Source organism: Bos taurus, chromosome 10, assembly GCF_002263795.3.
Source record: "Bos taurus isolate L1 Dominette 01449 registration number 42190680 breed Hereford chromosome 10, ARS-UCD2.0, whole genome shotgun sequence".
Classification (NCBI taxonomy): domain Eukaryota; kingdom Metazoa; phylum Chordata; class Mammalia; order Artiodactyla; family Bovidae; genus Bos; species Bos taurus.
In genome coordinates, this window is record NC_037337.1 from 101,023,285 (window position 1) to 101,051,140 (window position 27,856).

At 49.9% G+C, this 27,856-nt stretch overlaps 1 protein-coding gene and 1 long non-coding RNA gene across 10 annotated transcripts in view; one reads left to right on the forward strand and one right to left on the reverse strand.

The window, feature by feature from the left end:
* Positions 1-27,856, reverse strand: part of FOXN3 (forkhead box N3) — a 448,976-nt gene that overhangs the window by 191,560 nt on the left and 229,560 nt on the right. For all 9 annotated transcript variants that reach the window (NM_001206687.2, XM_005212146.5, XM_024997328.2 and 6 more), the window contains one exon: positions 5,803-5,939. In NM_001206687.2, coding sequence (NP_001193616.1) covers positions 5,803-5,939 — 137 coding nt within the window. The remainder of the gene's footprint in view (positions 1-5,802; positions 5,940-27,856) is intronic.
* Positions 371-11,557, forward strand: LOC132346430 (uncharacterized). Its single transcript, XR_009496265.1, has 2 exons — positions 371-5,606; positions 8,577-11,557. It is a non-coding gene; the product is annotated as an uncharacterized lncRNA (long non-coding RNA).

The window sequence follows — 27,856 nt, forward strand, 5'->3', positions numbered from 1 at the left end:
TCAGACCTAGATTAGCAAATAGAAGTCTTGTGCGTGCTCAGCAGCTAAGTCGAGTCCGCCAGGCTCCTCTGTCCATGGGATTTTCTTGGCAAGAACACGGAGTGGGTTGCCGTTTCATGCCAGGGGATCTTCCTGACTGGGGGACGGAACCCACGACTCCTACATCTCCTGCACTGCACATGGATTCTGTACCACTGAGCCACCTGCGAAGCTTTCAAACGTCTTGTGGGTTTTTGTAACTCTGTACATGTTACAGAGGCTGTAACACTTTACACAGAACATAAAATATGTTGTCATTATTTTTAAAGTGAAGATATTTAAACAGAAAATGAAAGGTGCATTGGGGAACAACAGTCCCCTCAATAGGGGCTTTCGATATCTAAAGCCCAGCCGTGGCTGGCCCGTCACGTGGACCACGGGCACGTAAGATGCTCGGGTTTCCCTGGACATACCGAGGAAGAATGCACCTATGGTAGCTCCGGCTCTCCAATCTGGCGTATTTTATTAAATTTCCTTTCTCTGAAAAAAAAAATCATCCAGGAAACTCTACAAACCATACTGTTTGATTCACTGTAAAACCTGTTCCCACCTATGGTGAGAGATGATTAAAACTTTTTTTTTTTCCTGTAACCTGATTTTGGATGGGCCCCTATCCCAGAGAAGATGCTACATCAGGTCCTACAGATAACTTCTAAAAACAATCTGTTGTCATAAACACTGCTATGGAACATCTGCTATTTACAGGACATGAACCAAGTATTGTAAAGTTCAAGGGCCCCGCACTCTAAAGAAACAAAATCATAAGATGGAGGTCACCCACTGGGGAACTGTTTCTCTAACCATCAGACGTGGAGAAAGATTAGCAAAGGGGAAAAGTCCTAAAAAGTTGGCGGGAGTGTAGCCTGGAAGAGAGTTTAAAATCAGAAGGCAATTTGGTGATCTTTATATCAAGAGGATTAAAACATGCATATCCTTTAACAAGAAGTTCTTGTTTCCTGAGCGAAGGAGGGGCACAGGCAACAAAACCATGAAAACAGATGAGACTTTCTGAAGGATCGAGAAGCAAGAGACCCAAACGCACCGTCTCCCCTCCTCCTTCCAGGTCTAGAGTCTGAACATCACCCTGGCGAACGCTGGGGAAGGAAGGAAGCTGATCTGCGTGGGCAGCCTGGCCTCGGGGACCCTTCCCAAGCACAGCTGAGGACCATTCATGGAAATAAAGTTCCAAGAACCTACAGAGCAGCCCCTCGTTTAGCTCAGGAGACGTTGGGGAGGATGAGGTAGAAGCCGAGCCCCTGCCGTCAGCTCTCCAGATGTCTTGTCGCGATGCTCACAGTTACTCCAGATGGGTCAGGTGAACTGCTGTGCTCTCTACTCTCCATCGTGACAAAAAGGACACGGACACAAAACTGACCCACTCAACCGGTCTGTGCACTGGGGACTGCTTTTTCTTTAACAGAAAAGCTGCAGAGACAGCACGGAGAGTTCTCTCGGACCCCACACTCAGTCTGCCCGAAGGTAACACCTTAAGTTACCATGGTACACTTGTTACAGCTGAGGAACCAACACTGGTGTGTTACTATTACCGCAAGGAGATCCAACCAGTCCATCCTAAAGGAAATCAGTTCTGAATATTCATCGGAAGGACTGATGCGGAAATGCCAATACTTTGGCCACCTGATGCAAAGAGCTGACTCATTGGAAAAGACCCTGATGCTGGGAAAGATTGAAGGCGGGAGGAGAAGGGAAGGACAGAGGATGAGAAGGTTGGCTGGCATCACCGACTCGATGGACATGAGTTTGAGTGGACTCCGGGAGTTGGTGATGGACAGGGAGGCCTGGCGTGCTGCAGTCCATGGGTCGCAAAGAGTCGGACACAACTGAGTGACTGAACTGAACTGCACACATTATTCCTATTTAACTAGTTTCACCCTAATGTCTTTTTTTCTGTTCCAGGAAACTATCCTTAGCAATGCCCAACTCTTTGTGACTCTATGGACTGTAGCCCACCAGGTTCCTCTTTCATGGGATTCTCCAGGCAAGAACACTGGAGCGGGTTGCCATGCCCTCCTCCAGGGGATCTTCCTGACCCAGGGATTGAACCCACGTCTCTTATGTCTCCTGCATTGGCAGGTTCTTCACCACCTGTGTGCCCTGGGAAGCCCAGGAACCTGTCCCAGAGATCCCATGTCTTCGTGCCCTCCTCTGACCTGTAGCAGCTTTTCTCAGACTTTCCTTGTTTTCGATGGCTGACAGCTGTGAAGCCAGCTCATCGGGTATTCTGAAGGATGTCTCCACCCCCTCCCCCTTGGGGACAAAACTCTGTCTGGTATCTTTCTCAGATTACACTGGAGTTATGGGCTCTGAGGAGGGGGACGAGAAAGGTGAAGCGACAATCTCTTGACATTGCATGAAAGGTACAGGTTGTCCACGTCACATCACAGACAGTGTGAGCTTTGATCACCTGGCCGAGGTAGCACCTGCCAGGCGTTCCCACCACCATTTCCATGCGCTGCTCTTTGGAAGAAAGTCATCAACTGCAGCCACTCCAAAGGCAGGGAGTCAGACTCCAATGTCTTGAACGGACAAATATCTAAATTATTTACAATTCTTCCATAAGGGAAATTTGTCTCTACTCGCATTTATTTATTTGAGCATTCGTTTATATCAACGTGGGTTCACAGATACGGATTTTTATGTGGAGTTAAAACCCCAATGCCATGCTATTTATTTGTTGTTCGGATTGTCTCAGCTTTGGCCACTGGGGCAAATTCAGGTAGACCTATGACATCCTTGTTTTCTGAACACTTCCTTAACTTTCTGCTTTCCCATATTTTTATCAGTGAGATGCCTTACTTAAGAGCTGTTAGGGGGTGAACTGTGTATTCAACCCCCACCCCACAGAAGAGTTTCATGATGGGGGTTCCAAGTACCTCAAAATGTGACCCTATTTGGGAATAGAATCATCAGAGATGTAACGATTGCATCATACTGAAAAGGGTGGCCCCGAATCCAGGATAACCGACGTCCTTACAAACGGGAGACAGGGACACAGCACACAGGAAGGGCAGGCGTGACACCCTGACGACGAAGACAGAGGTCAGGGCGATGCTTCTCACAAGCATCCGAGAGCGGGCCCTGGAAAACGGGCACGAGGCTCGGCGCGGCAACATTCGGCACTCTATCTGGACAAGGCTGAGGTTTGGGGGCGCTGTTTTCAGAGGCTCCTCTTCCCTGCAGAGTCTCCAGCCACCGGCTGCTTGCTTCAGAGCGCTCCTTGCCCAGCGCACCTCCGAGTCCTAGCAGTAACCACCCATCAGGTGCAATCACCATTTCAGACGCTCCGTGAGATTCAGGTGCTGCCAAGTGCCCCGCACGGCAGTCCTGCGGGGTGGACAGGCCCCTGCGTCACAGAGGCCCAGCCAGACCGTGTCAGGCCATCGCGCGTGGCCCCTGTTTAATGACTCACTTTGTCCCTCTTCCCTAAGTCACGTCCGCAAGTGGCCTGAAGGCTTTAAAATGGAACCGAACACATCTCCGTCAGCTGTACAGATATCGTCCAACCATCCAGCACTTTGGACCCTTAGTACAACTTTCCACACTACAGGACAGCGAAGCCAGCTCTGAGCTTTCAGATGAAGGGACTGCAGTCCCCAGGAAAGAGAAAGTGACTTGTTTTACAGAGTTAAGACAGGGAAGAAGCAGGCTAGAACCTGGTGTGTCTTCTCACCCCACAGCCAGGAACCTTCATGAAGCTGAAATCTAAGCCCTGGCATGGGTAAAGATGGAAACTTTTACCCCTCAGTCATCTGGGAGAAGAGAACTGGATGTGACAGACTGGGATCTGGCACGTTTTTGTTTGGAAATTATCTTCTTCACACAAGTTCCAGTTGGTCTGCGTTTTTACGCCTATGTTAAAAAATCAAATGAAGTCATTAAGCTTAGGCCAGCATGTAAAGCCTCTCTCCCGAGTGTGCATTCCTCTTATAACCCCTAGAGCTCTACCATAATCCTTCAAATTATTCAATAATTACTGTGCTTCCCCTGGGGTCACATTTGGCAACAAAATACTGGTCTAAATGAACCCACGATATGACCCAGAGAATAACACTTATGTTCTTAACTTCTTAGAAGCACAAGGATATGAAATACTTCCGAGGAGCAAACTGGGAGCAAAGCGAAGGGCTTGCTGTGGGGGTTTGGAGGGTGAGGGGAGCAGAATGACAAAAGGAATGAGAATCTGGGACTTATTCCAATCATGAGGGCCATCCCCTCCCCCACGACCTTGGTATATCAGGCCAGTCTCCACTCCAATCCCAGTTTCCTCCCATTTCAGGAGTGCCTATGGCCACAAGGAAAAAAACCAAGCATATGGCTCTGCCCTTCTGGACATTTCTACAGTGTTGGCTGGGCTGGTTTGGAAAATCCCATTTCATCTCCTACAGCTACATGACCTCAAGTTGTCATTTCCAATAAAGTATGCTTCCACTGATTTTTATGAACACAGACAAAAGCTGCTACAACCTTTTTTCTTCCCCCCCAAATCTTTCAAACCAACTGTAGTTGCTATGTAGGGTTATTTGTTTCTAAGGCAACAGTGTATATCTAAGTACTAATGGCCTGTCCTTTTGCCAGGCAACAAACAGCCTTGTGATGCAACTGCACCTGTCTCAGCTACGCGTTGCTATGGAGACGCTGCAGTTGCCATGGCTACCATCACGCTAATCGCCTAGCTAAGGCAGACATACAGCAGTCTTCTCAGAGGGCCCAGCTGTTCCTCTCTGTCTCTTGCTGAAGACTGATTGTCCAGGGCCTGTGATGGAATGCTTCTCAACCGGGATGCACGAGAACTTCATCAAGGCTGTTTCACGGGCCCCCTCTGTGCTCCCTCAGTCCAGGGAAAGAGTCTGTAATGACGCTGGCTGTGAACCCACGGCATCTATGAATTCACGCCGTTCCTCGCTGGTACCAACGTGGAGCCCGAGGCTCACGTCTCCTGACTGGGTGGTGACAAGGGAAACATCTCTACACGTTAAAGAAAAAAGCAGAACCCTTTTCGGCAGTACTGAGGGCCAGACGCCTAGCCCAAGCACTACAGGAGAAAACCCACGTTAAAGCTGGCTCCGTGCTACACGCCTGCTTGTACAGACGCTAACATTAACCAGTTTTTTTAAGTGACAGGTGGCATAACCTCCCCTCCTATTCTCTCTCTGTAAAAACGGCTCCGTAACCTCAGTGCCTGAAAACAAAGGGGCACGCGAGGAGCAATCCAAGTCTCTACGGCCCTTTGCTGTTTTCCCAGAAGAGGCAAACACCACGGAACCAAAACAAAGCCATCGCCCCGGAGCACCGTCCACATGGAGACGGGGAACGACAACAACGCAGGGCGCCCTTCCCTCCAACACCTGCAGACACTCTCCCTCAGCGGATGGGGAGGCAGAGGCCGCTCGCCCAGCTCACTCCTGGACGCCCACCCCTACAAACCACCCCGTGCTCAGACGCTGAGGCGGTCAACTTTCCTGCGCAAACGTCTCTACCCAGGGAGACGTTATTCCACCCGCCACGGGGCCTTCCAGGAGACGCGTTTCTCCCAAGCAGCAGACGCGGTAAGGTTTGCAGAAAAGACAGCAATGGGTAATGCCTCCAAGAATACTTAACTTCTTTCTCATTTTCTAGTTACTCTTAAAGTCACAGAGCCTATTAGTTTCAGTGCCTGTCTCTGCCAAAATAATACAACTTCAGTAGACCAAAACACAAAACAAACAAAGGATCTTGAAAAACAGAAAAGTCTGAACGGCTTACCTTTGATATGCCTGAGGAGAGGCGGGAGGTGTATTGAACACATTCGAGTGTGGGTGGTAAGGTGTCTTTTTCAAAGCCTGAATTAGATTTTGTCTATACTCTGGGTCTATGCACCACAATGACCCTTTCCCGATACTCTGCAAAGAAAGTCAAAATAAAAAAGTTATTAATACAGAGACAGCAACTATTGTGCGGTAAGTAGATGTGGGCTTCCCTGGGGGCTCAGACAGTAATGAATCCGCTTGCACTGCGGGAAACCTGGGTTTGATCCCTGGGTTAGGAAGATCCCCTGGAGGAGGGCATGGCAACCCACTCCTGTATTCTTGCCTGGAGAATCCCATGGATAGAGGAGCCTGGTGGGCTACAGTCCACGGGGTTGCAGAGTCGCACACGACTGAGCGACTAAGCACAGCACAAGTAGGTGTACAGCCCTCATCGGAGTACCTTACTTTTTTTAAAGCCTCTTACTTCTTTGTTAACCGTCTGCCAACCTTAGCTACAGCACTCCTGACCTTTAAACACCGCGCGGTGTGCTTCCGTGTACTCACATTAAGTTTGACAAAATGAAAATGTTATTTCCAGGTGAGGTTGCTACAACAATATTGTCATTTTCATATCCTACCTACCAAAACCCTCAGTAACCTTATTATTTTTCAGTATCAACTTTGAAAAACATGTATTGTCTTTAAAAAAGCGAGTTTCAAATTTGTCAGCTATCAAGGGTTGAGAGAAAAACAGAGGGCAGAAACACCCTCAAAACTCCGTTTCCGCTCTGAAAATCCGAGACCTAGGTTTTCAAACCATGTTACATTGGTGCCACTTTACAAAAGCAGAAAAGTAATCCACTTGTTTTCTTCCTGCTTACAAAAGAATGACGTTTAAGCTTCAGGTGGAATTCTGTAATGACCGTCCCCAGGAGACAAAAAGACCTCAGGCAGCAGTGGTCAGTCTTTAGCCAGAACCCAGTGTTTGTTTCTTTGGATTCCTCAATTCTGGATCCAGACCTCAATCTTCAGAAGTCAAAAACTTTATAAAAATGCAAATCTTCTCGAACTGGTTCCACGGAAAGCGAAGGACTTAGTCTGAGGCCCACTCTCAGTCGGAGGCTTGCGTTCTGAGCCAGCATCTTACACAGCACGCGGAAGCCCTGCCTCTGTTCCCCGCTGGAACTGGCTGCTCCCCTTTCAAGTGACCAAAGGTACCCAAGCTGTTTGATAAGGTCATGTGTAAATGTTTACTGATTTGGAGAGAAAAGAAGTCAAATTATATAAACCCACACTCGCCCCACGGTTCCAGCCAACGGACCCTCTAATTTCCACAACTATTGTACTACAGAAAGATGTAGAAAGCAAACAAGAAAATCGTTTAGCTATCAGGCAGGAGAAAAAAAAGCCCAAGAAAATCCCTTAGAAGGAGAACTAAAAATAAGTTATTCCCAAAATCTTTAAAGAACTTTTAAAAATGTGTAGTTCAGTCATCAGTCGACCAAATAGTTTACTTACCAACATATTCACAGAACCCATTCAAGTTCTTTGAGCTCAACAGCACCAGTGCGCTGAGCACAGGGAGTTGCTCAAAGCCAAGGTCAGGGGCTCAAGCCTCCGATCATGCCCATCACAGTTGCAGGCCTGACCCCCCCAAACACAGTCCCAGTCAGGCCAACCTGCCTGGGCTAAACACCAAAGTCCCCAGTTTAATCAGTTGGATGTTTAAAGACATGAATGATTTCAACTTTGGAAAATTCAGTGATGTTTAAAGACATGAATGATTTCAACTTTGGAAAATTCAGTGTCCTTACGTGGCCTTTCCCTCTCACGCACACATTTTCAAGCCCAGAAGAGTTCACTTCTGAGTAACGACACTTCCCGGGTAAAGCAGGCAGGTCACCAAAAGACCAGACCTGGCCCTTCCATCCTGTCCTTGGAGAACAAGCTGTGCAGCGTGCAACTGCCTTTCTGACCCCCTTGAAGACAAGGCCCCGGAAAGCTGGCTGGAGGGCCAGGGCCCGTGTGCAACCCAGATATTTCTGCAGGGAGATTATCTCGGTTCTGGGAACCACATGGGAGCTTTTGTTTTCATCAAGGTGGTTTTCAGGGTGGAGCCGTTTAATCTTACAGGGAATAGAAATATGACAAAGAAATGAAGGGAAATAACAATGAGCCAAGAATGCACTTTCTCCTGACCCATAGTATCTTGTGGATTATACTAAACCATCATTTATCAAAAGAAAAAGGGAAAAACGCCGCAGGACTGGGGTGGGAGAGGCAGTCCATAAGGTAAGCCATCCAGGTACCAGAGGCCCGAGGAGCTTTAGTAAGAACACAGTCCTAAGGCCAGGAGCTTCCTGTGTGGCCTTGGGCAAATAAGGGCCCCGGAGAAAGTCCTGGCTTCCTCACCGGCAAAATAAAGCCTGCGCCCTCCCCCAGAGACTGCTGTGGGGCCTAGGAGGGCAGACAGGACCAGAACAGCAGAGAAGGTAAAGGCACTCGTAAATGGTGGAGGGGGTCAAGGACAATTCTTTTTGAACAGAAGCACAGAGGTGAGGCCGGCCGGACAGTCTTTCTGTATCCGATTTCCCAAGATGAAAGCAGCAGCCCGGTCCATCGCGGCAGCGGGCGGGGCCACGGAAACGGCCCGGCCCGTGGGGACCAGGCGGCAGTCTGCCCCACGCCTTCGCACGGGCTCAGAAGGGCCCTCTGGAGGGCGTTCCCACTTTCTAAGACCTCCTTCATTTCACCACCCCTCACTCCTTGTTACTTGTCTCTGCTCTGCAGGCCAGTCTGACCCCCGACCAGAAGCCTCCGTTCGCCCGGGTCTCTGCACGATGGTCATCAGGCTAAGGTTTACCTCCAAGCTTGGTCAGCACGTGTTCACAGCATCTGTTCACTGCAGGCCTGCTCCTGGGCCATCACAGCCCCTACCTTGATCAGTTCCGCATTTTACAGTGAGCACGGCTGGGAACGGGGATAGGTTTCCACAGACCAGACGCTAATTTCAATATCTTACACGCAGAATTCTCAGAGAGGAAAGAAATAAGCCTAAAAAGCGTCTTCAGGACACACCCACGGGGAGGCCGAGGATCCCTTGGACCCCTCTAGGGCTTTTCCACCAGAGAGGGAACCACAGGCAGAGCTTGGCGGGAGCCGGGGGACACTGGCCCCGCGTCTGATTTGCAAGCATCCTCCTTGGTCTCATGTAACAGCTCAGAATAGTAAAAAGCTTGACTTGAAAACTTTTAACATGGAAATATGCAGAGCAGAGAACGCTCAAGTTTATTCAGCCAGGAAAAATTACATTTAATGCCCCTCACTGAGAGAAAAGGATGTAATTTGATTAGAGTTGTGTAATAAGTTTGAGGATCAGAGTTTTTAGAATTATATGCATCTCATCTTAAGAATATGGATTTTTTTTTTATCATAACAGAGGGAGGTGCACCATTAAATGTTAAGGAATTCAAAACAATAAGTGAAGAAAGATCTCTATTCATAGATCCATTTACATCCTTAAAAATATTTGTATGTATTTATAAATATATTTATATTTACAGTGGTAAAGAATCTGCCGGCCAGTGCAGCAGATGCAAGAGACGTGGGCTCAATCCCTGGATAGGGAAGATCCCCTAGAGTAGGAAATGGCGACCCACTCCAGGATTCCTGTCTGGAGAATTCCATGGACAGAGGAGCCTGGCGGGCTACGGCCCATGGGGTCGCACAGAGTTGGATACAATTGAGCACAGTAGCAGCAACATATTTATATTGATATTTATATAAATATAACGTAAATATAAATATATAAAACCATTTATATATATGATATATATTTCATATAAAATATATATTTAGGACAAAACAAAGTCTGTCAAGGAAGAGCTTTCTTATGCACACAAACACGTACGCACATGGTTTGAGAAAACTAATGTGCAAAGCAAAAGGAAAAAAGGAGTAAAAACATGGAAGAAGCCAAATTGGTTTAATTAAAAAGCACCTAGAGAATTAACAGACAATCCCTTGTTAGCAATAAAAACATCAGTACATGACAGTAGACCAGGAGAACCTATATCGCAGAAAGAACTGACTAGTGAGAAAGGTTAAAAACAAGAGAGAGAGAGAAGAAAAACATCAATTAAATCTTCAACCTGACTGCAAGAAATGGCCTGTTCTTCCCTGAGAGGTCAGGGCCCAGCACCGCCCCCGGCAGCCCATGAGTCTCCCGGTGTCCCGCAGCTCAGCAGACCCGCAGGGGTCAGCCGGCCCAGCTTCATGGGCTGTGCGTCAGTGAGGTAAGGACCACACTTTAAACACGGTTTACAAACCGTGGGCCCCGCTGCGTTAATGGGGCATGTGGTTACATTAATCGGGCTTCCCAGGCGGCACTAGCAGTAGGGACCCCGCCTGCCAATCCAGGCGCGGGCTCGATGCCTGGGTCGGGAGATGCCCTGGAGGAGGGCATGGCAGCCCACTGCAGTGTTCGTGCCTGGAGAATGGACAGAGGAGCCTGGTGGGCTACAGTCCATGGGGTCGCAAAGAGTCACGATGGAAGCAACTCAGCACAGACGCTTACTGGGTTCTGGGTCCAAAGAGGGTGGGGAACATTGTTCTAGAAGGAGGGTTTCCGTCTTCCGCACCACTTCTGAGGGAGAAGCCCTCCTCCGGCAGTACTGGAGGAAAACCCACGTGTGGCACCCACACGGGGGAGGGCCGTGCTGGGGGTGGGGCCAGAGAGGCCAGACCCGCAGGGGCGCTGCATGCCCGTGGGCGGTGAATCTGAAACGGTCCCCTCTGTAAACTGTCAGTTTTATACTGGAGCACGGCTGATGGACACTGTTGTGCTCGGCTCAGGGGTGCAGCACAGCGCTCAGTCAAACGTCTGCACGCGCCTTTATCAGATGATTTTCTCAGCTTGATGGTTGCGTGATATGCAGCAGAGTTCCCTGCACTATTCGGTGGGTCCTTGCTGGTTACCCATTTTAAATACTTTAGTGTGCACAGGTCGGGCCCAAACACCCCTCTGGATGCTTCTGAGATGCCAATTCCATGGGTGTTCTCCGCACTGCCCACTACCCTCTGCTCCCTCACCCGTATGGTACCCACTGCATGCCAGGAACCATGGGGTACATTACCAAAGACAAAACACAGAGGCCACTGCTGTCCTGAAGCGGGGATCCTGGAGGGGGCAGAAGACAGGAAGTCGAGAGGTACCCAAGGAGGAGCACGACAGACCGTGACGCCCGCTGTGAGGGGGCAGAGGGTGGCGGCTTGGGAGACCCAGGCCTTGTGTGAAGAACAGAAGGAAGTGGAGGGGCCCGGGAAGGGGCGGGGAAGGCCCGACGGCCGGGCCCGAGGGGACCAGGTGGCCGCAGTGGTGGGGAGGGGAGGGAGGGCGGCTCCGGGGAGTCCTCGGGAGAAGCGGCACGGCCTGTGATGATGAGACGTGGCAGGTGAAGAAGAGAGACAAAGAAAGGCTTGATTCGAGGAAGGAGGTCAGAGACCGGGATGGGGCTGGGGCTGGGGAGAGGACCCGTGTGAACAGAGCCTCTGAGACGTCCATGGGTGAAGGGCTGCTGACTGAGGACACACGCCACTCTCTTCCTTCCGCTGTCGCCGAACTGACCCCGACCTTGGCAAAGGCAGATCGGACACAGGATGGGGGGCTAGAGGCAGTCTGGCTTTAGAGGTTTCCCATCAACGGGTTCCTCTGAGGCCGGCACTGGTAAACATTTTCTTAAAGGATCAAAATAAATATTTTAGTCTTCGTAGGCAGACAGTCTCACCTCCACCACTGTGGGACGACAACGGCCACAGGCACGGCTGTGCTTCCGGGACATTTAATTCACAGAAACACAGGCCACGGGTGGCTGCTGCGTCCCTGCAGCTCCTGCCCTTGAACCCAAGGTTCAGACTCGGAAGCTCCTATAATTTTAGGGACCTAAAGCCAGGAAGGGGGTCTTCCCAGGCTAAGAGAGTTGGGCCGCGTTCTGGGGGATCGGGTGGGGAGGGGTTGCCATCCGTGATCCAGGGAGGGGTGGGAGGCGGTCTGGACACTCACTGCAGCAGCGAGCCTACCACGCATGAGAGGGACGTGCTGTTGAGCTGCGCGTAGGCCCGGTGGCACAGACACTGGAATCAGGGAGACGAGAGCAAGCCCTGTGCTGTTTGCCAGCTGTGTGGCCCTGGGCAAATGACTTAACTGCTCTGAGCTTCAGTTTCCTCATCTATAAAATGGAAAGGCTGTAATTACACCACTTCACAGGGCTGTTGCAAGGATTAAAGGAGATAATCCTGTGCAGGTACACAATAAAAGCTCAACAAAGCCTCTCTCCTATCACGATGGTAAAGTATTAAATAGCCAGCACTCCCTGACACCAGGCCTGACAGCAGGCCCTGCCCTGGCGGAGGAGCACTTGCCAAATTGTGAAATAATGCAAATTGCATCCAAAGCGGGGGCAGACCACATATGGTTGTTTTCCACTGTCTGATAGCAGAGGTGAAGTGAAAGGCTCAGAACAGAACAAAGCAGAAACCTGGGCACTGGGGTGATGCGGGAGGCATGTGAGACCTTGAGGAAGGCCTGCACTGCTGAGTCTCATGGCGCTTCTTCGCGCACCGGTGCCCCCGGTGCCCAGCCTGTGTGGCAGCCCGGTGCTGCCCAGGAGAGGCCCCTGCCCTTTAGAGCTTAACCCTGCCACCTCCTCGGGGCAGAGGCCTGCCCTGCATGCCGCCCTGGGGGCAGAGGAGTTGATTAAGGGAGTGAAGCTGGGTGGGGCAGAGCTGCCATGAGCAGGAGGAGCTGGCCTTGGAGGGGAAGGGTCTCTGGTGGGGGCAGCGGGTGCTGGCCTCCAAAGCCGCCCCTCCGTTCTCCGGGTCTGGGGGCTCAGCTGGAAACAGAAACTGACAGGGTCCACATGGTCGGCCCCGAAGAGCTTTGGAGCTTTACAGGTGGGGCGCCTGATGCTGACACTTTCCATCAAGTGGCCTTTCTGCCCAACACTCTGAACGTTTCCCCAGGTCCAGGAGACAAACGTGAAGTCCTCTCCTGGAAACGGTCAGATGTGCTCACCGCGGACGACGAGCTCACCCGCCGGGCCCTGTGCAGCCCCCACGGGCACCACCCACCACGGGCCACCCCCCACGGGTCACCCTCCCACGGGCCACCCCCCATGGATCCTGCCTTTGGGCTCCTCCTCCCGACCTGGGTCCTGCCCGGCTCCTCGGGGAGAGACGAGGAGGGGAGATGAGGGGGGCAGGCGCTGATGCCCCCAGAGACCCGTGTCCCCAACTCCCACCAAACCCCTCCTCAGCACCGGACCAGAGGCTCAGACCCAGACTTCGGTGGGTCACGTGCCCACTCCAAAGTCTGTGGCCCGAAGGAATGGAGGTCCCTCGTGCCTCATTTTGAAACAAGCAATTTAACAACCCCTGGAAGCAGGATACAAGGCAGGGTCCATTTTTTTTAGGATGCAGAACCTCCAGAAAAAGACAACGGCGCACAGCTGCGGGCCACGGGCACCGGCCCCGGCCGGCTCGGCCGCTGCTGTGCCTCCAGCGCCTGCGACAACTCCTGTGGTGGAGAAGGAGCTCGGCAGACATTTTTGAAAAGAAATACACAACTATAAAAGACTGCACAAGCCGGCCAAGGGGGTACACACACGTACACACACACACACGTATACACACACTCTCTCTCTCTTTCTCTGTCAGGCCAGCTCCTCCCGTGGACCCGCCCTGGGCCAGGCTCCCTGCTCAGCACCCCCTCCCGCCCCCCCGGGCTGCCCCGGGAGCCCCCAGAGCCCCTGGAGACCGTGCTCCCCGAGCCTTCCTGTCCCTCTCCGAGCAGAGCCCCAGGAGAGGGTCTGGCTTTGCAAGGTCCGGCTCCCTGGACTGTCAAGAAGGTGAGAGGCATGCACCCCTCGCAGACTCTGACCAGTGAGGCGGCAAGAGCCAACGCCGGGGCTCCCGGGGAGCATTCCAGAATGCACCTGCAACAGAGGGGTCCGCCTGTGTGGACCGTCTCTACCGCCAGCCTGCTGTGGTGTCACGAGGAGCTAAGCACGTGTCCTCTGAGGCGGGCAGTTTCTGCACCTACACACTAGGGGTAAAACTATCCCCTCTAGTCTCCCTGGGCTCAGAGGAACGCGCCTAACACCACCGCCAGCGTGAGAAAGGCGCTGAAGCAGTTTAGTTCTCCTCCTTGTCAAAGGACATCACAGGGAGTTTGGGAGATTCCGGAAAAAACAGAGAAAAGTTATCCTAACAAGTGACACCATTCCACTTCAAGAGGCTTATTATCCCCCTCTGTCCTAAAGTTCTGTAATTTATAATCTAGAGACTTCAGGGGGAGGGAGGGGGTTTAAAGTTTAAATAAGCAAACGATCTGAAGAACCAGCCAGGTCCTGAAAGAGGGGAGGAGAGAAAGAGGACAACACTGATCACGAGGCATTTTTTTCTAGATAAATCATCAGTCATTTCCCATAACGAAATACACAATTACTCCAGAGGAAAGCTTTTTTTTTCTTTAAACACACATTTGGATTTCCCAGATGACTCGTGGTGTTTTAAATGTCCCACTTGGCTTTCTAAACACTTCGTTTTCCTAAAGCAGAAGGAAGGATGAGAAAGAAGAATGAGACACCTGGGCCGCACAGGAGTCTCTCTCAAGACCCTGGCCGGCGGGCCGCAGTCCTGCTCCACTCTGGGGAGGGCTCTTGCAGGCGGGAAGGGCAGCCCCAGCACCACCACCCCAGCGTGAGGGCACCGAATGCTGGACACAGAGCCCCTAACTCACAGCCACGGACTATTTCCAACTCGCTGACAAGGCTGCTTCTGAGTATCAGATCCACAGACCTCTTCCACTCATGCAACCATCTTGCTGTTATTTTACAGATGTAGTCTAAAAGCTGGGGAGCTGCAACCCAAGAGGAACACATCACATGTACAGTATTCAGACACCTGAGTTCCCTGATGAGGCTCTTTCACAAGCGTTCCTCGGCTGTCTCTGAAAACCCCCCGCCCTTCCCCAAACATCCATGGAGATGGGGGACAGAGGGGGCACAGGTGGGGAAGAAACTTCCCAGGCACCAGGAAAAGGCTTCATCTCTCCGGGAGAAGGTGGACAGGTGCGTGCGTGTTCCCGTTTCTTTGTGTGTGTGTGTGTGTGTGTGTAAAATCAATGCAGGAAGAATCAATCATTTCCTTGCATTAACACCTAAATAAAACCAAAACAACCCCAAACCAATCCGCCTCCAGGAGAAACCTGGCGGGTGGAGCTGGGTGGGGTGGGATGGCAGAAGGCAACCTGGAGTCTGTGACCGGTGGCCCCTGCCCCTCAGGACTCTCTCTTCCGTCACTCACTGTGATGCCGACCTCCACGCCCATCATTGATTCCCACGGGGGCTGGGAGAGGCCAAAGGGAGGGTGACTCTCAAGCACATCAACTCGTGGAGGCTGGTGGGCTGAAATGAGTTATTTTTGGTGCTCTCCAGACAACTGTTTTCCAACTGCCAGAGGCAGTCTACAGCCATTCAGCTAACAACAATCAATAATAAGATGATCACCAAAACACCTAAAACACACTTACTTATAAATCCTGTCAAACACACCACTGGGAAGTTCTAACAAAGAAACGGGAACACGCACGCACCCGCACACACACACACACAAAGAAAAGGGAACACGCACGCACGCACACACACACAAAGGGAACATGCACACACACAGACCCCCACAAAGAAAAGGGAACACGCACGCACGCGCACACACACATACACACACACACAAAGAAAAGGGAACACGCACGCACATACACACACACCCCCCCCGACAAAGAAAAGGGAACACACACACGCACACACACGCACACACACAAAGAAAAGGGAACATGCACGCACGCACACACACACACCCTCATACTCAAGCCTGAAAGTCAAAGAATTGGCATCTTAAAAATCACTGCTTTTAACCAACTAAATCTTGGGATTTTCCCAATTCATTTCACCAATCTGTCCTTTGGGGACCTTTAGCAAATGAAGGTCAACTCTTCTTCCACTTCTGAAACATCACAGTGTTACCTAGGTGGGATGAGAAGGAATACAGACACACGGAAGTTTACAAAAACTTCAAAACTCCCAAAACTCACAGGAAATATAAAAAGCTGATGGTCTTATATACTTGTAATACCAGCCATGCTCTAACACTTCAAAGAGCAAAATAACTTCAAATAAAATCAAACGATGTTGTAGCATCAAGCCATTCTATCTTCCCATCATACATACACAGAGAGGATTTATGGATAAACAAATTCTCCATGACCATTTAATTGCTAATAACTTTATTAAAGAAACAAAGACGTAAATTTACAAGGTTGTATTTGTCACCTGATGTATTAATACAACAGGGAAGGACGATATGTGATAAGGTTGTTGGGAATGTGGAGATATTCCTTTTTTAAAGTAACACTAGCTTGCATCACACCTACCACCTTGAAGTTAAAACTGCATAAGTGAATTGCAAAGAGGCTAATGGGAAAACATACATTAAGTTGCCTTTTTCGTGCCTTTTTTTTTTTTCCAATTTAAAAAGCAAACTGACTTAAAGTTGGTAGGAGGGAAGATAAAATTCACCATTCAATACACTGAGAGAAACAAAAATTCGGTTATTTTAAAAGTTCAAAACCCAGGAAAGAATTCTCACACACACACTATGAAGAAGGGAGGAGCCGAGAGCCAGCGCCAGCTCTGGAGTGAACCTGCGCTCTTCCTGGTCCTTCTACTTTTTAAAAGGGATTCAAACTCTACAAATGACGATCAACGCAGTAACGTTTTATTGGGGTGACAAGCGCCCACGTGGGTCTGACAAGAGACACCCTTGGCTGCATTCCAACTGGCCCATGAGGGCAGCTTTATCTTCTGGTTGTCCACAGTTACTCATCTATTTTTAAATGTTCCAGTATGATCTTATCGAGGAGGCACACATAATTTGATCACCTTATTTCCATAACTAGAAGTTGTTGAATGTGCCCAGCCAGGTAGGAGTTACGGTTACAGGGTGTCTGTGGACTAGGCTGGAGCTTAACGGTTGTGGTCTTTTATTTTTAAAAAACAATCGCAAAGACCCGCTCAGTAGAAAGTGCACGCTGGGCTGGTCGTTGGTCTGCTGGCTTTGTGCAGAGTGACCGTTGGCCTTGGGACCAATGAGACACCCACTCTCCTTTGCTGTTCAGGCACTGAGTCGTGTCTCTCTGCCACCCCGTGGACTGCAGCACGCCAGGCTCCCCTGTCCTTCCCTGCCTCCTGGAGTTTGCTCAGATTCATGTCGAGTCAGTGATGCTATCTAACCATCTCATCCTCTGTGGCCCCCTTCTCTGCCTGGTGGTCCTGAAGGGGCCTGGGGGTGGGGGGCAGTTCCTAGGCTGGGAGTCCAGGTTTCACCACAGTGAGTTGCTATAAGCAACTCGGCCCACTTGGAAGGAGAAATTGCCTTTACGGTGCCTCTAAATTCTCACACACGCCTCCCAAATGCAAAGGCCGCTGGCGCGGGGGCATCAGTTATGAACTTAAAATCCGAAACCACCCCTGACCCAGGAGTGGGTCAATGCAACAATGACCCACTGGTCACGCAATAATGACCACGTGACCCTTCAAGATTCCTCTGATATTACTGCAGGTGTCGTCAAGACACAGACAGAGCTCGTGGGGTCCCGGGAGCAGAGGGCGTCCAGGACGACTGCAGGTAAGAGCTTGCCCGTCCAGAAGTCCACAGGAACAGGGGTTTGATCAAGCACGAGGCAGAGGGGGAGGAGAGACAGAGTCAGACAAGGACCTGGCCTCGCGATTAACGCTAAAGAAGAACATGAGTGAACAGAGTTCCCCAAAAGACTCGCTGACCTGGACCCTAGGAACCACACGAAATTACACGGCTCCCTGGTGTCTCAGTGTCCCCTCCTGGCCTCACGGTCTCCCTGAGGCCCACTGAACAAGGCACTTGAACAATGCAGGGGGCACCGACCCCTGACCCTCACACACAGTCAAAAATCCTCACATAAGTCTCGGTGCCCCCAGTCTCAACCACAGTCGTCTGCTGCTGACAGGAATTACCAATCACGTGTACAGTTAGCGCGTATTTTGCATGGCTCTTAGTTTTCCTGATATTCCGTGGCTATACAGTTCATCTGAGTTTTTCAAATGGTCACAGATCTCTAAAATTTTTTCCAACAGATTTATTGAAACAAAACTTGCATATAAGTAGACCCTTGCAGTTCAAACCCGTTAGCCAAAAATCAGCTGTATTTAAAAGGCAAGCGACAGCCTTAACCTCATCACTGTCTCATTCTCATCATCCCATCGTTCTCACACACTGTGTTCCCGGGAGGTCCTACCCCCGGGTGGAGCTGCCAACCTCCGTGCCTGCACATCTCTGCTGCAAGCTGCACGTCTTGGTGAGAGCATGTGTGTGTCACCTGGAGAGGCCAGTGTCAGCACGGCGCGCTGGTCACCGTGGGGATCCACCGGGGCCACAAGCACCGTGACCCAGGAGATTCATCCAGGCCCACAGGGGCAACCCGGGACAGCACGCCTGTGTCTGGGTGCCTCTGAGCTCAGTTGCGAACTCACTGCGACCTGCAGTCACGAACACAGAGCCCGGCCCTCGAGAGGGTCAACCAGACGCTCAGGAGGCTCGTCAGTAACTGACGGTCATACCAGGCGACATGAGAGCCAAGCAGACACCGCGGGAGAGAGCCCGCCGAGAGTTCTGTGTCACCGGATTACAACGCATGGGACGGAGAAGCGGGGGGACAGCCGGCGCCTCATCTCACGGCGCAGGCGGCCTCTCTGACCGCTGCTTCCTTGGTCCTGAGCTGGGGCTCAGGCAGGACTCCTGTGGCCGGCATCCCATCTCCCCACGTGGGACGGGAGACGCGGGGAAGCGAGGTGCACTGCCCGGGGATGCCCCGGGGCCCCTACCAATGGCGCTTGGACCCGGCCACATGATTAATTAAGGTTTGGAGAAACAGCCAGCCCTTGATTACCCAGGGGAAGTTTATACCCAGGAAATTTTAACTCACTCAGGACCTTGCTGAGTCACCTGGCCTAAATGTCAGCCCAACGCGACATTTGGGACTCCAGCCCCCACACTCGAGCTACCGTAGGGCTAACAGTGATGGCCATGACCGTGAACAGTGACCGAGAACTGGCCAGGTGCCGAGGGCCGATCTAGCATCCATTTGCATTATTTCATCTAACTCTGCCAACAGACCTGGGAGGTGCCTAGTGGCACGGCGCTACAGATGAGGAAGTGAACGTTCAGGCAAGTTAACTAACTTGCCTAAGTCTGACTCAGGAGCTGTGCATGTCACTACTCAAGTCGCAGTCTATGAACCAATGCCAGTAGGTAGGCAGGCACTTCCACAAAACTCTCTCACACGTTTCTGAGTCAAATCACAAAAAATTTGGGCGGAACACCAACTGTACGAAGTTACGTACATCCTTAAATGGGAGTGTGTCTACAAACGCTTTCTGATACACACACACTCGTGTTCTTTAACTGCTCGTGTCTGATGAAAAACAGTCCAAAGTCACTACTGTTATTATCGTGATTTTATATTTGCGTTGCTGGCACGTGACCCTCGGCAGACAAAACATGACCGTTTCATTTGCAGAGTAAATTTCAAAGGGCGATCAGGCATCTCAGGCGTCCTGAAACAACCCAAGGAAGCAATGTGAGGAGAGCAGGTCTGTTTATGGCCAAGAAAAAAGGGCTCCGAAAACCCAGGGCTTCCTGAGGTCCTGACCGGGGAGAAGCAGAATCAGCCTCAGCATTCTCAGTTGCCTCCATCTTTCCACCAAATCATACTGCTTCCAAGAGAGAATCCAGCCTCCTGGAAATGCCTGCAAATCTGGAACATCAGAGTGGTCTGACAATCTGCCAGGATGGGCTGTACCAAGATAAACAGCATCCCACAAAGGCAGGTGCCTTGTGCATGGGTGTGTCAGCATTTACATCCCCTCCCCTCCGGGAGGGGTCTCAGGCCTCTGAACTCAACTGGCAGGTAGGAGACTCTTCAAATTGCATGCTACTTTAGGGAGAAGGCAATGGCACCCCACTCCAGCACTCTTGCCTGGAAAATCCCATGGATAGAGGAGCCTGGTAGGCTACAGTCCATGGGGTTGCTAAGAGTTGGACATGACTGAGCGACTTCACTTTCACCTTTCACTTTCATGCATTGGAGGAGGAAACAGCAACCCACTCCAGTGTTCTTGCCTGGAGAATCCCAGGGATGGCAGAGCCTGGTGGGCTGCCGTCTATGGGGTCGCACAGAGTCGGACACGACTGAAGCGACTTAGCATGCATGCATAGCATAGCATTAGAGAGATTCTCAAAGGGAATTAGGAGAGAAAGGGCATTGGCTGGATGGGCATCCAAAGAGGGCGAGAAAAAGCTAAACGCCAGCACCCTTTGGCTGGTGATCATCAACACCAGATTTATTTGCAACAAAACCACAGCCCAAAACTACACTCAACCTCTGGGGTAAGGTCTACGCGGTAAAGGTCTACACGGCCTGTGCGGTCCACACACCACAGGGAGAATGTGATTTACATTCCTGACAAGTCAAGTCCTTTGGCCACCTGATGCGAAGAGCCGACTTACTGGAAAAGACCCTGATGCTGCGAAAGACTGAAGGCAGACGAAGGCGACAAAAGATGAGATGGTTGGATGGCATCACTGATTCAATGGACATGAACTTGCAGAAATTCTGGGAGATGGTGATGGACAGGGAGGCCTGGTGTGCTGCAGTCCATGGGGTCGCAGAGTCGGACACGACTTGGTGACGGAATAGAAACAATGCCCTTATAAGCACAGAATAAGTACTTAGTGCATCTCTAAGGCGCTGTTACCCATCTTTTACGACAACAGAAGGAAATGTTGTACTTTGGGGTGTTTCAACCGTGTAGCTGTTCTCTGAAACAAATACAAGAAAAAGATCACCTAATCAGGAGCACCTCCTCCCGCAACGCGGCATCCCTGAGGACCGCTCAGAGCTGGCGGGAGCTCCCGGGTGGGAAGCGCCTCCAAACATCCACCACACTGTGGCCAATCTGTGTGACGGGCTCCAGGAGCTCCAGGTCGAGAGACTCTCCGCACCCAGAAGAGCTTGCGGGATGTGTCCCGTTCAGAAGCCCGGCTCTGCCTTTTGCTTTCCCAAAGGCAGCCCTGGGAGCAGGAAAGCTCTCCTATGGGAGGGATCTCCCAGGGTTTCGCACCATCCTCCAGGGACGGGAAAGTAATTATCAAACGCTGGAAAACAAAGACTGAAAGCCGAGCGGGAAAGAGCCAGGGCTCCGCAGAGGTCTGCTGCTGCTTCTGGGCCCACCACACTGCCTGCGGTGCAGCGTGCGCTGACGGGCCGGCTAGTTCCCCCACCAGGGGCGAACCTACATCCCTGCAGAGGAAGCGTGCAGCCTCGATCACGGGGCCGCCAGGGGAGTGCCTGCTGAGGCATTTTAAATTCAGGAGAGACCCTTAGATAGGTCTCAGACTCTCCACTGTGGCCCGCAAGCTCACTGGGAGCCTCTGCCAGGGCTGAGCGCACACGCGCATTGGGCACTTGGGGCCCGTGGGGACTAGTGTGTTCTTCCTGGTCCCCTCACTCTGGATCACACAAAAGCGCTGGACAGACTCCTTCCACCCTGCAGGCCACGCCGCCCCCGCACCCTGCTTACAGCCCCTCGAGGCTGACATCCGTAGATGTGCGGTCAGACTCCCCAGGCCGCGGACCTCCAGGGAGGCCCCTGTGAGAGAGGCTAGGAGAGGCGGAGATTGACGGCAGGTATTTACCGCCCCCCCCCACCCCCCGCGCCCCAGGCTCTCTCCAAGAAGTCAGCTGCACCCCTCTACCAAATGCCACGCCCTCACTGAGGGCCCACAGCCTCTGCTACTTTCTCCCTCCTTCACCTCTGAACCTGAGGGTAAGGAAAGTTCCCCAGGGCAGCCAGCCGTCCCCAACTCCCCCGGGGGTAGGACACCATCCTTGCTGGGTTCCTGTACCCCTGCCCGCTGCTGCCAACGAGCCGGTTATTAAATACCCCTTGGTTTCTTCAGCTGGAGTGTGCCATCTGTCTCCTGCCAGGACAGCGACTGGCAAAAATAAAAACCAAACCCATCACTCTAGAATTTCACTCTTGGAATCTACTTGCCACGATATGTGCATGTTGATTCCCTGGCAATTTCTGCAAGTCATAGGGGACAGCGTCCAGCAGAGGGGAAAACGCCACAAGACTTCCATCCTGGTTTACTCCACTGTGTACCTTGAAAGCACAGAATTCATCTTCTTAAAAAGTGAAGCAAGCTTTCCAACATGAAAACTCGATTACAGGATTAGAAAAGCATGTTGTTGCTAAAAATATTCTCTGCAGAATTCCTTTACAAGCACCTCATCAATGATCTCCACTATGTTTCAGAGTCACTCTAACCGTGTGTAAGCACTGCAAATAGGGCAACAGCGTTTGCTGGGAACTTTCCAGCTTTAGAACAGCAGATTAAAATTGCATCTAAAGTAAATCATTTTACACAGTAGATAACAGCTCTGTGCTATGAATCCAATTCTAACAACAAGAATATAAAATCAAGATTCCTAAGAGTTTAAGTCCTAAAAGTCAACCTCACCCTGAAGACCAGTGGTGTTCTGGACTAGGTCAAGATGACCTACAGGAAAATAAAACACAACCAAAGTTTCAAACTGAAAAACTATGAGCTGTCTTGGGGCAAGGGGTGGGGCTCTCCAACAAGCCAACGAGATACAACAGGGAGAAACACCAACCGCTGATAACAGTGATCTCAGCTCTTTAATTACTGAGAATTCAAATCTCAAATTTGGCTTTGAAATGATTCAAACCCAGTGTCAAATCTACAGTGCTCAAGTGCAAGTCGCTCAGCTGTGCCAACTCTCTGCGACCCCACGGAGTATTCAGTCCACGGAATTCTCCAGGCCAGAATACTGGAGTGGGAGCCTTTCCCTTCTCCAGGGCGATCTTCCCAACCCAGGGATTGAACCCAGGTCTCCCAAACTGCAGGTGGATTCTTTACCAGGTGAGCCACTAGGGAAGCCCAAGAATACTGGAGTGGGTAGCCTATCCCTTCTCCAGGGGATCTTCCCGACCCAGGAATCAAACCAGGGACTCCCGCATTGCAGGTGGGTTCTTTACCACCTGAGCTACCAGGGAAGCCCATAATGTCCACAGTGTCCAAAACAAAATTTAAAAAAAGGCTTTTCACAAATTACATGTAAAGCAGGTGTTAGAAATGTATTTTTAAAAAACACTGCAGGTCTGTCTCAACCAGGGCTCTCTGAAAGGAACAAGCCTGAACAACTTCATCTAACACCAAATACTCAAACAAAGGCTTATCGTGGCTTTTCCGCAGACCTGGGTTCCAGTAGGGAGGCGCTGGTTACTTTCCCAGGGTTGAGCCTGTTGTGACAGGTCCCACGGTTACAGCAGGTGAGAAATTTTGCAACAACTATTAAGGGAGGGAACTCGTAAACAAAGTCCTTTTTCTTGACAAACCGTGATGAAATCCAGACAGCACCGCCTCAGCCCTCTCCTTGTATCAGTCCTACAAGGCACACAGCAAAGTCACAACTTAACATCTGCTTGTGAGGCTACGTGACCAACGTCTATCTCCCCCAGCTAACACATAAACGTTCTGAAGGTGGGGTCCACTTCCGTGTCTACTTATGACATGGTGCCAATTCAGACAGAAGTGCTCAACAGATTCTCCAAGTGTTGAAACCACACCTTCCATGGCAGGACTGAGAAAAATAAGTTTAAGCCTTCACTAAATATACTTTTTCACAGGATTCTAACTTTGGAACTAAGAAATATTTTGCTATTCAAAATAAAAATTCACTGGAAGGAGAACAATGCAAGTTAAAATCGCACAATATGACAACATGCCCATGGGAATTGCTAAAATTAAGAACATTCGAGACATCCCTGGTGGTCCAGGGACTAAGACTTCAAGCTCCCAATGCAGAGGGCCAGGGTTCAATCCCTGGTCAGGGAACTAGATCTTGCACGCTTTGGTTAAAGATCAAAGACCCTGTGTGCCACAACTAAGATGGTGCACAGCCAAATAAATACATTTATTAATTAAAAAAAGACACTGACAATGCTAAATGCAGTCTGGATGTGAAGGCCTGAAATACAAACTGTTGGGAGGAATGTAAACCGGCACAGCTACTTTGTAAAACAGTTTAGCATTTTCTAATACGATTAATACATTTCCATGGGACCCAGTGAACCCACTCCTAGATGTTTACCCAACTGAAATGAATGCATCTATCCACACAGGCTCGAATAAGAATGTTCAGAGCAGCTTTATTCATGATCCCTAAAAACGGCAATCAACTCAAAATCCATCTGCTAGTGACTGGATAAACAAAGCATGTATCTCCATAAAATGGAATACTACTCAGCAAGAAAAAGCAAAGTGTTGTTGATACACACAACACCTGGGATTCTCGAAAACATTTCGCTAAGAGAAGCTGGAAATAAAAGTATACAATTCTATGATTTCACTCATATGAAAATCTAGAAAAAGTAAAATTAATCTACTGGGGAAAAAAAAAAACAAGACAAGAGTGGTCACCCCAGGGTCTGGGTGGAGGGAGAGGAGATTGCTTCAAAGGGGTTGAATATTTCGTGGTCGTGAAAATGTCCTGATCTCCACCGTAGTCGGTGGTTACACAAGTGTATATATATATTAGTCAAAATGCTTCCAATGGGAGCATTTTTGTACAAATTTATTAAATTTTGCCTCAGTAAAGTTGATTCCAAAAAGAAAAAAACCATAACTTTAAAACAAAACATAAAAGCAAACAAAATAACCTAACTAGAGGACCCACCTGGCAGTATAATCTGACAGGGAAAGGCATTCTCACACATGGCTTTTGAATTCAATACTGGCTGTGCTTTCCAGTGGAATATATACAAAGGACAAAATGAACTGCAATGAAATACTGTGTTTTCATCAGAATTACATTACTAATAGTAACAGGCAATATACTTTTGAAACTATATGTCTCATAGAGTTCAGCAACATGTCAACAGCATTAACAGTTATTAGGAGCCAAGCAAACAGTTACGCTAAAGCTGAAACTCCAATACTTTGGCCACCTGACGCAAAGAGCCAACTCACTGGAAAAGACCCTGATGCTGGGAAAGACTGAAGGAGGGAGGAGAAGGGGACGACAGAGGATGAGATGGTTGGACAGCATCACCGACTCGATGGATATGAGTTTGGGTAAACTCCGGGCGTTGGTGATGGACAGGGAGGTCTGGCGTGCTGCAGTCCACGAGGTTGCATAGAGTCGGATACAACTGAGCGACTGGATTGAACTGAATTGAAAGAGTTATAAATACAAAATCAAAGACTGAAACCCACTGAAGTCAAAAGCGATTTGGAACTATCCATAAACTCATGACTCTGTTTATCCTTCGTTTTGTCCACAGTGCTAGCATTCAGATTTGGTTTCCAAACACTGTTCTCCACTAAATGGAATCGGAGCTTTGTTGGAGAAATGGATGATTCCATGTCTGGAAATGGAAATGATACAATAAGCCTAAGGCACTTCTGAGCAAGACAGTACTCAAAGGCTAAACAAGGCTTGTTCAAGCCAGTTGAAAGGTCCTACTGGCCAAGTTTGGGATAATTTGAGGATTAAACAACATTTGTAACTGATTATAAAGCACATCTGTAATTGACTATAATTGACTAAACAGAAACCTATGAATCCATAGCAATATTCACAGAGAGAAATGTATTTGTTAGCGGTGATTATTCCACCAATCCTTTTCTCTACACCTTGGTCATTACTGTTTCCATTTTCGGAACTGTAATGCCAACTAATGATAGAATTAGAAAAATCACCATTTTGCAACTCCCCAGTGAAGTAATTCAGGCAAGGATCATTAATGGATATACACAGCGCCAAACTGTCTCCCAATAGATCACAGGCGGATTGCAAAGCAAAACACAGGTCCAGTGGAGGCCTGCATCACCACCTTAGGTCAGTGTTCAAACTCAGCGTCACTAAGAGCGACAGCCTGCTGGGATCCGATGGTTTAAGAGGCAACCGGCACCACCTGGCAACCGTGCGAACAAGCCTTTGCATCTGACTTCCAGGGGACACAGGGACAAGAGGAACAACATCACAAGGAAATAACCAGCCAAATTAAGAATGAGACACATTCTCACACATTCTAAGACAACTGGTCTTGATCTTCTAAAAAATTTTTAATAAATAAATAATAAATGGGGGGGGATGGTAAAATCATTTTGCATGGAAAAGACTAACGAGATAAAAAAAATCCAATTGCAATGTCTGTATCTTTCCTAGGGTTTAAACACACACACACACAGGTTATAAAAGATCTGGGGGGGGGGAATGAGAGAAATCTGAACATGAACGACATATTAGAAGCTGCAGGAATTACTTCAAGTTTTCTTAGGTGTGATAAGTGTGGTGCTCACCCAGAAGAAAATCTTTATTCCTCTTTATTCCTAACAGATTCACGCTGATGTTTTGAAACCTACAACTTTCTTCTAAATGGTTCATATAATCTATACTGAACGATGAAGCAAATATAACAGGTTAACAGTAACTGACTGTAAGAGGTAGGGTAATAGGAAAGCACTGTAGTATTTTTGCCACTTTTCTCTGTGCCTGAAATTTTTCATAATAATCATATGAGAAGGGGGCAAGAGGCAGCAGAGGAGACAGCATCGCAGTCTGGGAAGTCTGATCCCAGACAGAGCAGGACACCGCACATCTCCGTGAGCGGAGGTGCTGCATTCTGCCTCCAGCTCCCCAAATTCACAAGCCAATGCCCACACAGCAGTATCTCAGAACTCGAGTGCACCTGGGGAGCGGGTGTTTGAGGCGGCGCTGAAGCGGAAATGAGGTGATGACGGTGGTGATGGTGTCCTTTAAGAGGAGGAGTCTGGACACAGACCCGCACAGAGGCACGGCCGCATGACAACACGGGCAGAAGACAGCCGGCTACGAGCCGAGGACAGAGGTCCGGGGCAAGCGGCCTGGCCAACACCTTCAGCTCAGACGTCTGGCCTCAGAACTGTGAGCAGATGCCTTTCTGCTGTTCAAGCCACCCGGGCTGTGGCATTAGCCATGGCAGCTCTACTTTCACAGGGAAGACTCCCAGAAGGGGGAGGAAGACCATTCCTCTAATTCAGATGGAGGAACAGCTTTCACTGCCCCACGTGCATCATCCGCCGGCTGACACAGAAAACCAAGGGCTCCCGGGATACTGCAGGGTGGGCGCGGGGCGGGGGTGTGAAGATGGCTATTCAGGGTGACTTCACGCCTGCTGCGTCCACTGGGGAGCACCCAGACACCCCGCACCACAGAATCTTGTACACTCACAGGGCTCCTCGCAGAGCCAGACATGTGTGGGGAGCTCCCCGCAGCCGGAGTGAACCCTGGGAGAGACACGTGAAATGCAGACGTCTGTCTGCCCTAGTCATCAGACATGGAATTTTCATCACCGAGCACAAATGTTTCAAAGATGTTAAATGCACTTCTCCTTGGAATAAAAACAGTCTCGTGTTTATCAGTGCAGCTCTTCTTTACTTAAAAGGGGAGACATTTAAAACAGGTGCTTAACATTACACAATTTTTACCTTTTCAGAAACACAAAAAGCAGGTAAAAACCGGTAAGAAAGGCTAAGAAAATGGTGTCGAAGCGGGTGACGGAGGATGAGATGGTTGGATGGCATCACTGACTCAATGGCCGTGAGGTGGAGTTTGAGCAAACTCCGGGAGATGGTGAAGGATGGGGAGTGCTGCAGTCCATGGGGTCGCGAAGAGTCGGACACGAATAAACGAATGAACAGCACAGTTCTGTGACCATGTTATTTGAATCGTGCCAGGTTATAGGGCTAGAGACTCAGTTCTAGAGTCTTGGGACTCGAGAGCTGGACAAGGTCTTAGAGATGTCCTGGCTGGTGCTCTTCACTTGACGTTTAAGGGACCCAGACTCAGGTGG